We start from the raw sequence: 16,607 nt of genomic DNA, 5'->3' as shown, positions 1-16,607 counted from the left end.
AAACCTCCCTTTCAGAGGAGGTATTGTCAAAATCATCCAGACTATACAAAAGGCGACAGATAATATCGTAAAAAATCTGGTGTGGACACTATTTCATATTTGTAGAAGTGGATTCTTCCAACCTGAAACAACTTTACGCTCGGTTGGTTGGTTTGTTGACCAAAAGTGGGTCGCCTTGACTGTTCCTCCGCCAGCAGATGTTTCCCAGGTGCTGGGGTGCATGCTTCTCCACCATCTTGTCTTAATCGTAGCCTAACACTGGCATGACTTCCAACAAAAGTCCCTCATTCCTTTACAGTGGGGTAAAGGCATACAAGCCAGCACGTCCAGGTGTACTTAAACAAACTATGAGGAGGGACGCTTAATGAGGCATGCGACAGCAGATCTTGTACACATTTCCATTCAGGCTGGGTGACAGCAGCAATCCAAACACAGACACAAGAAGACACAAACTCAATTTTATGATTTTTTTTTCTTTAGAGAGAAAGTCAAGACTGGAAAGCTCTTTTAATATATGCTGGATGGTGCAATCATCCAATCCGCCATTTTTTTCTCCAACTGCAAGTTTCAACAGCCAGCCCGCGGTGCACAAGCACACCTTTTTTCCTCCCGTTGAAGAAGAGGGAGGCCTGAGAAAACAAACCACAGAGCGAGAGGGTGGCTGGTAGATGAGGGTGGGAGGCTGGCGAGGAGATGAGTCACTAACCAAACATAGTGGAACTCATACTAAGGTATACTGCGCCATACTGTTCTCATTGGTGCATTTAACACTAAAGACATACTTTTAAGTCTTGCTCAGAACCCAGAAAATTATTATTATTCAGTTTCATTAAGAATTTAGTCGAAAAATTACAATAATATATGATATATTATTATATATAATTTATATATAATTATTATATATATAAATATACTATATATAATCTATTATTATAATCTATATTATCTATTATTATATAATATATAATTATAATAATATTTACTAATAATAATACCATGATTATAAGTAAGAAAAGTGATCATTCCACAAAGTGCATAGTATTGCTTCCTGTATGAAATCAAGTCTTTTATTTTTTGCATTTAATTTAATTCAACTACATAACCACTTAATTTGAATTACTTACTTACTGTATTATTACAAAACATCAAAATGGCATTGGTTGAGCTGACTTTCCTCTCATTTACAGCAAGAAAAACTACAAATGCATTACTTTTATATGCTTTTGAGGCAACTCAGCTCAGAAAGTATGCAATCCCATATATGGAATTCTGACACACCTCCATTTTTCTTGGTGGCCTGAAAAAAAAACAGCCAACGCCATGTTGTCATGCAGCAACACTATAAAATACTCTCCAGTGAATGTAGCAGCACACATTCAGGTGTTTTTATTATGTTTACTTATGTGCAAATCATTGCTTCATTCAAAGCACAAAACATTTGAATAACTGAATTGGCAGGGCTGCTGAAAATTCCCATACATGTCAGAAGTTAAGCAAAAATAACATACTCTGTTTATATACAATTTACAAAATATAAAATTTATATTTCTATATATAAAAGGTGTATATTCATCTATTTTATTTAACTGAAGCTGTTCCCTTAAAACACAGCCTTTTATACATAAATGATGTACTTTTTTGTCCAATCCTTTACATTCACTTGTTGCACATTTCAGGAGTCCTTTGTTCCAAAAGTGTCGACTCAGTGAGGTAGAATTCTTTAAAAAAAAAAAGATTTGGTCAGCAACAAAAAGTTGCTAAGAGCTCGTTCCGCTCTGAGATTCCGTCCTGCTGCTGTCAAACGGCAGTTCGTAAATGCTGTGGCTTTGCTCTGATTCAGAGTCCTTGCTGCAGCTGTCCTCCTTGTGATCCGAGTCTGCATCAGGAGCAATGTAAGGGTTCTCGTGGAGACCATTTCCATTGTGCATCGCTGGAAGAGGGCCGTATCCTGGGGACAAATCTTGCTGAGGCCTCCAGCGGGACTTCCCAAATGTTCCTATGTTGAAAGAAGTGAAAAGGTTAAAGTATGGACGACTCCAAGTCTTGTTTTGGAGTTAAAAGACATACCCATGAAGTTGTTACAAGGAGGGAGACACTCCTGAGGTTGGCCGTAATTGGCAGCCTCTGCCTCCTCTATGGATGGGCGGCGGCCAGTCTGCTGGTGGGAGGACCCAAGATGGAGACTGGCATTGGGAAGCTGCATCAGGATGGTGGATGAAGAAAGATCAAAAGGCTCTGAGAGGACATAATCCCTTCTTTTAGACCTGGTCAGGCTACTACTGTAGGTGTCTGTGCAAGCGGGTCTTGGGTCAATGGAACACCCTGTTGACAAGAAATGTTAGATGTTACACAGTAAAGAATCAAATAATTGATAGAGAATAAAAAAAAACACGACCAGACCTGTGTAGACTTCCGAGAGCTCGGTGGGGTACAGGTCTCGGCGAAGCAGCGTACTTATTGGACCTTGATAATGGCAGAGCAGAGGGTCAAGAGATGCTTCCATCTCGCCCTCGCTTCCGGTATCCAGCTGACAAAATCCTGCACAGATTCCAGAAGAAATTCATGTCAGGAACACGTCAGCCGACTTCCACTTCAAACAAAAAAGGCGACTCTGTTTTGTACCATTCATGTCTTTCGGCTGCAGGTAGAAGCCGCTAATGGATGACGCCATGTACTGGTGGCTGCTTCCGCTCTCAGATGGGATGTAGCCATCCTGGCGGTCTGCAAGTGTGCCTTGGGAGGAGAGGTAGCTTGGGATGTCCGCAGGCAGGTTCGTCTCATCTGTTAAACAGGAATATCAAGCTTAGCTAATATGTAACGTATGTGTGATTGCTTTACATGGACTCTCCTTTCTCAATTACTAACCTGTGTTGGTGACGCTGCAGTCCTCATTGCGTCTTCGGGTGTGGTAGATAATCACCACCCACACTAGTGAGGTACCCACTACGCAGCACACCACCGCTATAATGACAATGCCCACAGTGGTCCAGCCATCGTCCTCTGAGCCAGCTCCACCAATGATCCCAACCCCGACTGCTCCTTGCGACCCGGAGTCGCAGTTGGGGTTCGGTATGACGGACAGCCTGATGTTTCCCCTTTCGGTGCCTAAGGCGTTGGACATCTCGCAGGTGTACTTCCCGGCATCTGCTTCTGCCGCATCCACGATAATGAGGAGCTGATTAGCGGCGGCAAAGAAGTGGCGCTCGGTCACCATCAATGGGCTGTCGTCTTTGGTCCAGTTCAGCCTCGGAGCCGGGCTGCCGCCGGCTATGCACTGCAGGACGGCGGTTTCTCCCTTGGCGACTGTGCGGTCCATGAGAGGACGCAGGAATGTGGGTGTTTCTGTCAAAAAAATGATGTGAGGATGGTACTGCCATTTCAAAACACCAACATCCTTGTCTGTGCTTCCACTCTCACCTAGAACAGTGAGCGTAGCATTAGCAGAGATGGCCCCCGCAATGTTCTGAGCAGTGCAGCTGTAAACACCAATGTCCTCTGTCTTGACGTCCACAATGAAGAACACGTCGTCCTCAGGCATCACATGCATTCGGCGTTCACGTGCGGCAGGGAAGTCTGTCCCGCCGTCCTTCTGCCAGGCAATTTGTGGAGACGGGTGACCCACAGCGGCGCACTCTAGCCTGGCTGTTGCTCCGGCACGGATACTCAAGTCCGTGGGCATCTTGGTGAAGGAAGGCAGCACTGGAAACAAACATTACAATAAGATTATAGGTGTAGAACATTCTTTGGATTGGCTCAGACATACCGATTTTTAAAAAACTTACTGTTAACAGTGAGCCTGGCCTTGGTGGAGTAAGAAGATCCAAAGTGGTTGGAGATGACGCACTGGTATTTTCCCTCACTGGAGAACTGCACGTTACGCAGCTGCAGAGTGGTTGTATACTCCGTCACCTCTGTCTCTCCACCGGCGCCTCCTTGTACCCGCAAGTGGGCCTGGTTGTGGATCTCTGCATCGTTAAGCACCTCATTGTCTTTCTTCCAAGCAAACGTCATAGGTGAGTCGCTAGAGCTCGCCGCCGAGCACACAAATGTCACGTTAGATCCTTTGAGGGCCGACTGGGTCTCCGGCTGAATGGTGATTTGAGGCTTTGGGAAATCATCTGTGGGAGAAACAATAAGGATTTAATTTGCCGCACTAAAACACTTCAGTGTGAATATGAAACTGAATGTGGCTCAAGGGGGGGACTGTGGTAAAGCTAGTACATTTCCATCAGGTTGCCTTCATTGGCTCATTTGGGAATCGGGGGGAAATATTGAGCATTCTGGGTCAGTTCATAAATGGGCTGCATAAATGGCTGTTTTTGAGGCGTGACGGCATGTGGGCATAGTCGTTCTCCAGTGTAAACGCATCGCTCACCACACACGAACTCCTCGGGGCCAACGGCGAACACGCTCCTGCTCTTCAGCATCTGCGGGTGGGCGCAGCTGGCATTGATGGAGGGGAGGAAGGTTTGTTCTGCCACCCAGACTGGAAGCCACTTGAGCTGGCAGTCGCACAACAAGCTGGAGGTGTTCAGACGCCTGCCAGGGGGGCGAGAAACCAGAAATATTTCATTAGTAAGAAAAAACATAGTTGGTTTCCTATGATTTAATTAGTTTATTTAAAGAAGTCTAAATAAAGGTGGGAGTGGGATCTAAATGGAGATGCATACAAAAGCACCATTAACTTGAAATCCCACTTACAGCTCTTGTAGGTTCTTTATCTGGGAGAAAGCGTTTGCTTGGATGGACATGATCGCATTGTTGCTCAAATCTCTGTGGAGAATAAGAAGAGGTGATGTGCAGTCAATAAAACTATAAACACTGTCTCAAACTCAATTGCACATTGATCGCATCTTATTACATAGGAAACGACAAGTATAAGTGACTCACAGGTGCTGTAGTGCGTCCAGACCAGTGAAGGACTTCTTGGTAACGGAGCGAATTTGGTTTCCCTGTAGAAATCTGTGTAAAAAAATAAATAAATTTTGAATTCTATCACCTTGCGCTTTAAGTTGAACAGTCATGGTGGATTGATTCCAAAACTCACAGTTTCTTCAGTTTGTCCAACGCTGAAAAGGGCCCATTCATGTCCTCTATGGTCCAGGATATTTCATTATTTTGAAGATCCCTTTAAGGAAAAGACCACATTGTAAAAACATTTAAAAAATCTACACAAGGAAGTCAGTAAATGAAGAGAAGGTAGATTTTTGTCTGTGAAAGAACAGTCAATAACCATCAGTTGCATGAGTTTCCACTCAGCGGTCAAGATTGGATATTAGTGTGTGGGGGTGGGAGAGGTGCCTTTGAAGCCCTGCAGCAATGCGTGTCCACCTAGCTGCACACCTGCCCCATGGCGACCTCAGCAGCGACAGCTCACATTTGGTTCCAGTTAAAATGGCCAATGTTAAGCAGTCCCTGTGTGAGAAAAGCTGCGGTAGTGGGGGGGATGGGGGGATGCATGTGGGCTACAGAGGAGTGTGTGTTGAGGTTGGGGTTGCGCCTCTTGGAGGCTTTTTTTATGTGTATGGAGAGACCTCAACACGGTAATCTAGTTCACATCCTCAAAACAAATCAGGCAGGATATTTCCACTCAGGCGGAGAATTGATGTTGGGGGGAGGGAGGGAGGCAATGTGGGGGGAGGACGGGATTTTAAAAACTTGTTCATACATTGGATGCTACGTTAGCAAGAGCACCAATCAAATGAAGCTTCTAAACTTTCAAACATGCATTTTTGTGGTCATGGGAGAGATAAATCTGTTGTGTAAGAGCTTTACTCGGAGCTTTGTTGTCCTGTGGATATTGCTTATACATTCACTGCATTGGGCATCCGAGCATAATGTTGTTTGCTTAGTTTCTAATATCATTTTTATTGAATACTAAACTTGAACTCACAGTGTCTGCAGGCTGGAAAGACCTCGAAATGCTCCGTCAGCAATGAAGCTAACACGGTTATTCCCGATGTGAAGCTCATCCAGCAGGCTGAGTCCAACAAAACTGGATTCTTCTAGTCGGGACAAATGGTTGGAGGAGAGGTTGCTGCAAGGGGAAAAATAGGACAATAACATGAGGACAGTGGATGTGTCCACACAGTTCCAAATGAGCCCTTAATAGCTCTTTACATGTGGTTGGCCAATTAGGGCGTAATACACCAACGGTGCCTTAAATGAATGCAATTTGCTTTCATCAAAGTTGGCAACAGCGACAAAAATAGAGTAAATCAGATAGCTGGGCATGTTCCCAGCCGACTCGCAGCTTGTTTACTTGCCACTTTGTGATAACAGTGAGTGAAAAGAGAGGAAGGAAGATAAAAACAACCACCTCTTGGTGTACAGGAAAAAAAAAACCCAAACAGCCTCAACAAAGGGAACGTAATCTAGAGCAATCCAATGTGAGAGTGTTTCCTCATAGTTTGGAAAACAGTGACAAGACGGTAGAGCAAAAAGTGCTGTTATTCTTTTGTGCGTGTGTGTATGTGCGGTTCTTGGCGTCAGGCGGAGCTACAGTGTGAGGAAGGGCAGGCTGGGGTGCCAGAGAGGAGAAGAGGGCGACACAGAGAAGTGTTGGGAGTTCAGAGAGTGAATGGAAAGTGAGGAGGGAACAACAGGAGGAGGGAGGGAAAATGAGGGGGCCCGACTCACAGCTCGCTGAGTTTCTGGCAGAACTCCCAGGCGTCGGGTCGGATCCTGCTGATGGCATTGTGGCCGAGGTGGAGCTGCTGCAGAGTCAGCAGGCCGTACAGCCAGCCCTTACTCACCTCCGTCAGGTTGTTGTAGTCCAGCTGCCTGCAGGACCACACATGCAAAACTCCGGTTCTGACACTTGGAACAGATTGAAAGAACAACTCAAAAAAAGATTGGAGGAAAAAGCTCTTACAGGACTTCCATATTACTGAGGCCCCAGAAGGCTCCATCCATCAAGCGACTTAGGCCGTTCCTCTGCATCTTCAGAGAGCGAAGAGCATGCAAACCGTGGAACGTCAAGCCTTCCACCCTGCGCACTCGATTCCGGCTTAGCTCCCTGAAACACACACCGTAACATGCCATCAAAGCCACGGTCACGGTCACGTGTGTATTCATGTAAAACAGATACTTACAGGTGTTGCAGGTTGGACAGTTGGAAGATTTTGGCCGGTAGTGATGAGAGACGGTTGCGATTGAGTCGGAGAACCTGAAGGCTGCTGGATAGATTTGTGAAACAGCCTGACTCCAGCGAGGAGATGCGATTGTTGTTAAGGAATCTAAGGGAGGCAAATTTGATTGCAGAGATTATACAGAGAATCTCTATTATATGGTGTAGGTTTGATGTCTATGCGCAAAGACTCACAGGTTCTTGAGAGGCAGCGCAGGGAAGGAGTTGGCCTTTATTTCCACAATGTTGTTGTTGCTGAGGTCAAGCGTTTCCAGGGCGAGGAACGGTCTCAGCTGCTCAATGGTGATTCTGGAGAACTTGTTGTTTGCTCTGAAAATACAGACACCGCCACTCCAATAAATGACAGGAATAATGTGTATTTGACTTGGTGGCGTGCACCTGTCTCGCATTCCCATGTACGCAAACAGTGGAGTTCCTCAATTAGCAAAAATGACAAGCCGTCACAGGTAATGCAAAGTTTACCACCCAGTGTGACACTTTTGCCCAATTACCCAATGCGATCAATGCAACAGCCCCAAACAAGCTTTCTGTTTAGCAATGTGTTATTTTGTTTATAAGGTAATTACCAACAAGGTATTTAAAAACAAAGTAACCTGCCAATTACTTGGCTGATGAATACCATTCCCTCAGTGAAAGCATGCCTTGGCAGAGGCCAGCAATTTCCTGTGCTGCACGCCTCCTAAATTGCAGTGCAGGGACTGCTTAGTTATAAACAGAGGCTGTCAACAGTGCCCTCTTTGTGCATTGCACTCGGCAGCACAGCGAGCGAAAGGAGGGGGAGGCAGGAATTCCCTCCGATGCACCAGACTACAGGCCTCGTTTTCAGTATTCATTGCAGCCCCCTTCCACTTGATACACCTTACTGACCAAGAGAGTTTTTTTCTCCCCAAAGCAAAAAAAAAAAAAGAAGTGAGGACAGTTTTATAATGTTGATTTAATTTGGGATGAGGTGTCGTTAATATTTAATTGTTGGAATATTTCAACCAAATGACCGACAGGGCAGGCCGTGTTTACATTAACTTGGGAAAGGTCGTAATCCTGCACATACTTTAAGTTCACATACTGTGCCTGTACATTGAAACTGTCTGAAACACTTTTTGGCACACTTTCATTGGACTACAGTGGAAGTAGACGAAGTAGGCTCCATATCACTTTTTGTTGAGGAATGGGGAGCAAGAAGTCATAATATTACGAACTTTCAACCCTGCAAAATCTGCTTATCCTCATGTAAGGAGCCAGCCAGCTGCCACAATAGGTTGGCATGCAAATCAGCCATCTGATCTTAATCTTGTATTTTATATTCACATTTTCCTTGTGTGGTGTTTGTGTTTCCAACTGAAGAAACCCTCTCCATATGGAACACCTTTTGGTAATGGTATGATATAAACACACAGAGGGGAAGATTGAGCAGGCAAATGAGGAGCTGGGATGGATGGCAGCCCGGAGAGTTTGGCTGGACTGCGGGGCGACGGTGGAATAAAACCCACCGGAGCATGTCTCTCTGAACTAGAGCATAGAGCCAAGTGAAGACAAGCTTGGCAACATGTGGGAGTGCTTGTGTAAGACCTGACTATAAGATACAATGGCGTTTGTCTGTAACACAGAGCAGTTAAGATTCCTTAAGAGTAGCCTGGCACACTTTTTTTTTCAAAAAGGGATCATTATCACCAATAAAATTGCACAGGCAGCTCCTTTTGTTGGGAGATTTGCAAAGGGCTTTGCACACACCACAGCCCCCGGCTCCAAAACAAAAGGGCTGCACACCACCTGTCTCTCAGTTTTCATGTTCCCTTGACTGGCCGCTGAGAGAAGGAGCCTAGGGAGGACCAGTCTTTCCAGTTTGTCCTGGGGTTATCTGCGTCCTTCATGACTCAAACAGGGGAGTTTTTGACCCAGAAAAGCAAAGCAGGACACATGGAATGGAACATTTTAGCTCCTTTGTCAGTTCTTATCTTTTTAGAGAACCCGATGGGCCAATAAAGTTAAAACACAGCTGGGAACCACTGTCTATGTCAAACAACACATTCTGTGTTATAATTATTTTCAAAAGGTGCTTCAGAAAAACTCACTACAATATCATATGAAAACACAAGACTTACAATAAAAATATACAGAAGTGTGTCCTTATGTCAACCTTGTGATGGTTAGTTTCAGTTTGGATTTCAGCCGTTGACGACCACGACAGCCAGTCCGTGGCGCCTGTTCTTCTGTATTACTACAATTGTACAAGCCAGTAACAGCACCATCACTTCTTTGTGATTTTTTTTCAAGGTCTAACATTACAGCCACATGTGATAATATATATGTCAATAAAAGTTACGATATCTTACTACCACATAGACTATGGCGCTTTGACCGCCATCAAGCATGTTAGTAGTTGTATTCAGGAACTCTTGAAACGTGAGGTTGCTATTGCTAAGTCTATGATTGTGTGTGCGCATGCAGAATATGTGGTGGTGCTTGTGGAGTGTGTGTGTGTGTTTGGTATTTCCTATTGGAAGGAGAACTGAGTTTTGAGGAGTCATCTGACGACTTGCTTTCGCTGCTGTGGCGCCTGTAATGAAAACCAGGGCTTCGTTTGCTGTCTCTGTGCGTATCTCATGCCAGTGGATGAGCACTTTTACGCTTTTTGGAGTTTTGCTTTGAAAAATATATGATTTTCCCATCATTAACGGAACTTTAACTGTAATGGAGATGGGTTTAGATCCAACTTTGATTAGCAGTCACACCTCAAGTGATTCAAATCCCACTGTACATATGTCTTAACAGGACTGTTGTATGTGACTACTATTTCCTGTGATGAGGCATGACCTTCCTGAACTCCTAATCAGACCTGGAATCTACAGGTCATTTGTTGGAACACAGGCTTGGGGATTTAGTGGCGCTGGGGTAGACCCCCTCCGTAAATTCCAAGGAAATTGTTCAATTAATTAAGATGATCATGACTCAATTACTACCAGCTGCAGGGTTATTGCCGTTTGTTTTTACTTGAAGCTGCAAGGTCAAGGATGTCGACGAGAGCTGCCGCAATGTCTGACTGGCTGTTTGAATAGGTGGTATTTGATATCCTGAGGTCTTTTTCCCCCCTTTACTACCCTCCCAGCTCAGAGAAATTGAAGAAGGGAGAGAAATTCTGGAAAAATGTTCCACTGGAGAAAGAGGCAGGAAAAAAATCCGAAGAAGAGGGTGTCACGCAACACAGGCAGTGAGAACGGCAGTGATTTTTTTTTTTTGCTTCATGGCTGCTCTTGCACTTCATTTTGCTTTCAACACATTTGAAATGAATTACTGTATAGCCCTGCCTCCACCAGATGCTGACACTCTGGATTCACAATGCAAGCTCATTTGCATGCGGAATAAGCAACTTTCAAGGTCAAGAGTGTTGTTTTCAAACACACACAGCTGATAAACAGGACTCCTTTCTATTTTCATTTCACCAAAAACATCAAATAATATACCGCAGGTTGTGCGGGCAATCTTGAAAACTGAAGTGGCACTGCCACTTCAGGCAGTCACATTTTGTTGGTTTGCTAGGGTCCCAATGCTTTAGAAATGGCTTTATAACCTTTTCCAGTCAAATGGATCTCAATTAAACTCAGTTACGTTTTAACAGGGAGTTGATCGCTTTTTTAGTCAGGTCCATAGAGGTTGTTTTTTTGTAATAATAATTAAACGTTTCATTTAAAAACTGTGTTATCATTGACTAATATTTACATTTGTTTGATGATCTCAAGGGTGACAAAAGGCAAGAAATCGGCAAGGGGGCAAACACATTTTTCATACCACTGTTTATAGTTTTATCTGATAATTTGTCATCAAATGCTCTTAGGAAACGTTTCCTTTGCTTCAAAACAAAAAAGACATCTGCTCGTGCTTCACCTCAAAAATGTCTGACATTCAGTCCATGCTGTCCGTCTTTTGCATTGAGTAAAAACTCATAGCTGGAGGTGACTGGTGTGTCATAAATGTAACAACAAATTGACAAGTGAACACCCCACGGCCGCCTTGGGAGCTTCGTGTCGGGACTTGATGAGGAATACGCCCCATCGAGCAAAGCCAAGAGACAGATACATTCTTCCCAAATAACTTCACGTCGATCGGTTTGGTGCATCGTGCCAAATAAAGCAGCTAAGCTTGTTGTGGTTTCACACAATAATATCCACTGTTGTTGTTGTCGAGAAAGCACGTACGGCTTTGTGATATTACTGAGTGGAAAAAGTTTCCACCATTGCTGATTCCCACGAAAGACTACCAAATCTGTATTTCTGTCATGTGGCACAACTCAGATCGTCTCTCTCTGCACGTTAAAAATACGCCAGCATGCAGGAAAACCGGTCCATTGCCATTTGTCTCTGACCATGTGACCTGTCTGGGGCTGACTGCCATGTCTGTGACTGCCCAGTCTGGGAACCAACCTCAGCCAAAAAGGAAACTCCACAGTAAGCGACAATGACAACTCAGGTACCAGATTACATCCACTCATTGCTGTACTTACAAAATCAATGTTGTGATGTTTGACGCGTACGCTCCCAAATCAGGTATGGCTTCCAGTTCATTGTGGTTCAGTTTTCTTTGAGGGGAAAAAAAGGAGACAGTTAAAAATACAATTTGGCATGCATCACTAAGACAGTGACAGAAGTTTTTCTGTTTATTCGAGGAAGCTCTGAGCAGCAGGCGTACTTACATTTCTTTTAGATGTTGTAGTTTAGAAAACAAAGAGCTGTCGAGCACCTGCAATTTGTTATGGCTCAGATCCCTGGGAAGGGGGAAAGAGAAGAAAAAAATAAGGGAAAGTATACACTAGGGGTTATATTCCATAGATGTTGTACAGTAGCTGTGCACACAGTGGAGATACAGCCCTCCAATACCTTTATCTTTACTGCAAACTGAAAAGCTATGGGTTTGGCATCAAAAGATTAATATGAGACAAGAGAACAGCATTTCATTTCATATTTCCAGGTATTTACATCACCTTTTGTTTGAAACATCAACTTTTTCATGTGAGCAAAAGTATTGGAACACAAGTATTGCTTATACCATCAAAAAATAGCACTGAATGTGTAGACTAGGGGTGTCCAAAGTGCGGCACGAGGGCCATTTAAGGCACATTCAAAAAGTATGAGCAAACAAGGTGCAGGTGTGGGCTGTTTTTTTCCCTTTAAATATAAAAAAATGTTTCATTATGTCTACTTGGGTGGCATGCTTTGATTTTTCAGAACCCCACCCATAGTTTGGACACCATAGTCTACGCTGAGTTTCAGATGGGGTGGGGTAGCATTCAGAGGTGAAAACAACATGATCTATCTGTGAATGATAAGCAAGCAATTGTGAATCTGACAGAAGATGGAAAATCAATCATAACCGTTGCAGAAACATTGGTCATAGCCAGTACAACCATTTGGAATGGCTTGGAAAAAAAGAAACCACCGATGTACTAAGTTGTAACGTCCAACAGCTCCACCAAGGGAAACATCAGCAGTTGATGGCAGAAACACTGCGAGCTCTGTTAAGAAAGACACTAAAACAACTGTTGATACCTACAGAGCTATCACCACGGTTCATAGAGGACTTCATGAACATAAGAAAAAGCAAGAAGAATAGGAGGTCCTTTTAAAACATTTTGCCCCCATATAGTTTGGTGGGTATTTGTTTTAGCATTCACATTATTATTATTATTCACATAGTTATCAGAGAACTTATTCCTAAAAGCAGCCAGAAATCAACTGTTCCAACATTAAAGCCTAAAAAGCAGTGAAAAATCCAAATCCTGCTCATGCTTTTCCGTCTGTCTTTCTGACACAAGAGAGAAAGCACACTCCAAACAGCTCGCCTCATCTCCAGGCCTGCGCCGGCACATTGACGCCAAAACCAACAAACTGATACGTTACTCAGGGACGACTTTTCTTTCTGGTGCTGAAAGGAAGCCCAAACTTGGCGATGGATTTTGGAACCGTGAGCTGAAGGTTTTAGTACTGGCTGGCCCGGCACTTCAAGTCTCATGTTTCGGGTTACAGCCAGGTTCTGGCCGGATAAAATAGGTCGACACAATCAAATCTAGATGTAGAAGTACTTTATCTGTAAGGAAACCTCTTCCAAGCGTAGAGTCGTGTCATTACGCAAGTATTCATGTGGAAAAAAATCAGACTCCTTTAATTCTTCATTAGATTTTGATTTTGTTGCAACCGGCCTGAAGGCTAACTCAGAGGGAGTCTTGTTTTTTTGTGGCCTTGTTTTGAAGAGGCGCCTGAAAACCGGCGTCTGCCAAGTGGGGCCTCATGCACTGTAAAGCCGTGGCGTTATTGACACTGCTGCGCATGATCAACGCCATGGTGCCAGCCCCCTCACCCCCCCCCTTTTTTTTTTACACCTAACCCCTCCTCCCCTCTGCTACCTCCCTCATCTGGAATACATCAAGCGGCTCATGGAGGAGGGGAAGAGCCTGGTAATGTACTCAAAGCTGGGAAAGGCAAGGCTAGACTTTCAAACATACGTAACACCCCTGTTGAAACTTCTGGCGGCCTGGTTTTGTCTTTTATTGAACAACCCCTCCTCCCAGCACCTTTTCCAAGCATGCAGCTGTGCATCGTTGTTGTTTTAGGTCCAGCGCTGGAGGCTATATGGGAAAGGCGCATTATCATCGCACCTAGATAAACCCTGAGTCGCTCCCAACACGTCCACTTCCTTCAAAAAGCAAGATAACACAATGCCCTGTATACAGACCACGGCATGCATGATGGTGAGTGTTCACCACGAGCTGACAGGCGAATGAAGGAGTTACGTCTCTGTTGAAAGCGCTGTCATTAATGTTTTTGGAATGAAACAGGACGGGTTGTACAAAAATTGAAAACCTTATTCTAAGAGGCAGAATAAAACCTAAATCAGTAGTTTTAGGCCCTGTCCACGACAAAGGGAAGTACAAGACAAGAAAACGACCGGAGAATGCCGACTGGGGCGAGTTACATTCATGGAAATATTCCGATATTGTGTTGGTTTGTCGTAAAGCTCACTTCCGGTCATGTTACGATGATGGGTCGGAGACGCCATCGTTTTCATTAAACAGCAGTTTGGCTTGTCTACCCTGTAACAATAAGCCGGTGTTTTCAAATTTTCCCACTCTGGAAACAGTTTCGAGGATTCGTGTGAACGAAAGGCTGAAACGAAAAAAATACTTTGCCGTTTTGACCTGGTTAGCGCGCAGGCCTCACGGCTAGGAGACCCGAGTTCAATTCCACCCTCAGCCATGTCTGTGTGGAGTTTGCATGTTCTTCCTCTGCATGCGTGGGTTTTCTTTGGCTACTCCGGTTTCCTCCCACATTCCAAAAACATGCTAGGTTAATTGTCGACTCCAAATTGTCCATAGGTATGAATGTGAGTGTGAATGGTTGTTTGTCTATATGTGCCCTGTGATTGGCTAGCGACCAGTTCAGGGTGTACCCCGCCTCTCGCCCGAAGACAGCTGGGATAGGCTCCAGCATGAGCATAAGCGGTAGAAAATGAATTAATTAATAATATTCACTTGAGAGCAAAACAACATGACCTTCCTGTTAGTGGGGAAAAAAGCTTAGCATCAATCAAAGAAGGGAGGGTAAGCCAACACCGTCACTCTAAAGCAGGGGTCCCCAAACTTTTTCCAGTGAGGGCCACATGACTTTTCTTTCCTCTGAAGGGAGCCAGGGTCAGGGTCGTATGTTTGTTTATGTTCTATGACTCGGGCAAAGTGTGGTTGTAGTCACGTCACAATAGGTTACCATTTCCAGTTTTATGACAGAAAAATGACCATGCTTTATTGTTCAGGGGGCCGGGTCAAATGTGGAAGTGGGCCGTGTCCGGCCCCCGGGCCTTAGTTTGGGGACCACTGCTCTAAAGGGTTGAATCATTTAATCATGTAAAAATATTGTCAAAAACACACTTTGTGTAGAATGTTATATATTTTCCCCTAAAATAAATAGCAATTACTCCATCAATTTTCTCCTTGGTAGATCAAGAAGTAAATTAGTATTTTAGCCACATACAATTTAACAACACGAGTTGTGTTTTATCTTCCTGCCTTGAAATGAGATATATTCATACGATTTGAGAAAAATGATATGAGAAGTAGCAAGTAAGTGATGAGTGCCAGTGTGCTACTACTCTGAATGAGGGTAAGAAACACACAAGCAGATAAAAGGATGATGGTGCATGTCACCACTCACTGTTTAATACTGTATTAAACCCTATAAAGGGAATAGAGCATCTTGACTGTGTTCCCACATCCCCCCCCCCCATTCCCTTGGAACTAATCCTACATGCTCCTCCTTAATCAGTGCCATGGCTGGCTCTGGTGTTGCTAATTCAGCAGAAATAATGGGGTGCTGGAAAACAAAGGGCCTCGTCGGTTTAAGGGGTTTAAGATGTGCTGGAGAGCCACTCATAAATTAGCATGCTGGAGTGAAAAGAATTTTTACCCCCTTGTAGAATGCTCCTACCCCCACCGGCTCCTCCCCATTTTCTTTGGGAGGTCATTGTTTTCTCTGGCAAACTATTTTCAACTTAGGAAAATGAAAAAACTGAAGTAAATGTAACCCAATTCTAAAAATTATAAACCCAATTATACATTTTTTAACAGTTGCTATTTTGGCTGCAACATACTTCAAGTGGTCTAATGATAAACATGACAAATCTGATTTATATTCCAATGGTTGACATATACACAGTGAAAGCATACGCATGCATGCATTGAAGAGAGGAGTAATGCGTTGCTATTAACATCAATATCGGTTTAATCTTTTGCTCTGTAAAAATGTATCAGGTTCCCCACTGCTTTGAGAAGCATTAATAAATCCCTGTTAAACATTGAAATAGATTAATGAGAGGTTAGGAAGCTTTTGGAGGCGTTGCAATAGTATGCTCCTCATGTGGTTTGCAAGTGGAATGTGGATCATCTCAGCGCCAAACTCAACATCCACTACTGTTGTTAAATTGTTAAAAGAATGAAATATATCAAGTAGAGAAGTGGATTGATGTAATAGATGGTGTACTTACAGCTGAACAACCCATTCCGGGAAAGAGTTGGGAATTTGTCCCTTTTTCAGTCGACTACAGTCCACTAGATCCCCCAAACAAACGCACGGAGCCGGACACGTCCTTGTGTTCGACCAAACCCCACAAATTAATCTCAAAAACACAAGAAAAAACACAACAAAGTTCACAAAAGTGCGGGGCTGCGTGGGGGAATACATTTTCCTTTCCACCCCCATCACGAGAGAGAACCCCTGAAGTTTTGGGGTTTTTTTTCGACAAAGCAACCCCCCAAAAGTGAGAAAAGTCCAAAAATGTAAATATAAGTAGACCAAGTTGCTTCTTTTAAATCCACTTCCGTGTTGTTTTGTAGGTCACAGTCGTAAAAAGTGAAAGAAAAGCGGTGGCCATTCCTACGGGGAAAGTTTTTGTGAGCGACCCACTCGGCTGATGTAGTACT

At 43.9% G+C, this 16,607-nt stretch overlaps 1 protein-coding gene across 1 annotated transcript; it reads right to left on the bottom strand.

Moving 5' to 3' along the window:
* Positions 1-1,099: 1,099 nt before the first annotated feature.
* Positions 1,100-16,607, bottom strand: lrig3 (leucine-rich repeats and immunoglobulin-like domains 3). Its single transcript, XM_058078447.1, has 19 exons — positions 16,172-16,607; positions 11,835-11,906; positions 11,646-11,720; positions 7,325-7,459; positions 7,095-7,238; positions 6,875-7,018; positions 6,640-6,783; positions 5,894-6,037; positions 5,048-5,128; positions 4,891-4,962; positions 4,702-4,773; positions 4,376-4,539; positions 3,783-4,118; positions 3,418-3,699; positions 2,866-3,342; positions 2,623-2,781; positions 2,401-2,538; positions 2,068-2,322; positions 1,100-1,996 (listed from the first exon to the last, which is right to left on the bottom strand). The coding sequence occupies exons 1-19, from the start codon at positions 16,384-16,386 to the stop codon at positions 1,758-1,760; spliced, it is 3,348 nt and encodes a 1,115-aa protein (XP_057934430.1). The 5' UTR covers positions 16,387-16,607; the 3' UTR covers positions 1,100-1,757.

The sequence above is a fragment of the Doryrhamphus excisus genome, chromosome 7 (assembly GCF_030265055.1).
Source record: "Doryrhamphus excisus isolate RoL2022-K1 chromosome 7, RoL_Dexc_1.0, whole genome shotgun sequence".
Taxonomy (NCBI): domain Eukaryota; kingdom Metazoa; phylum Chordata; class Actinopteri; order Syngnathiformes; family Syngnathidae; genus Doryrhamphus; species Doryrhamphus excisus.
Note: the sequence above shows the minus strand (reverse complement) of the source record. Positions and strands in the feature narration are given on the sequence as shown.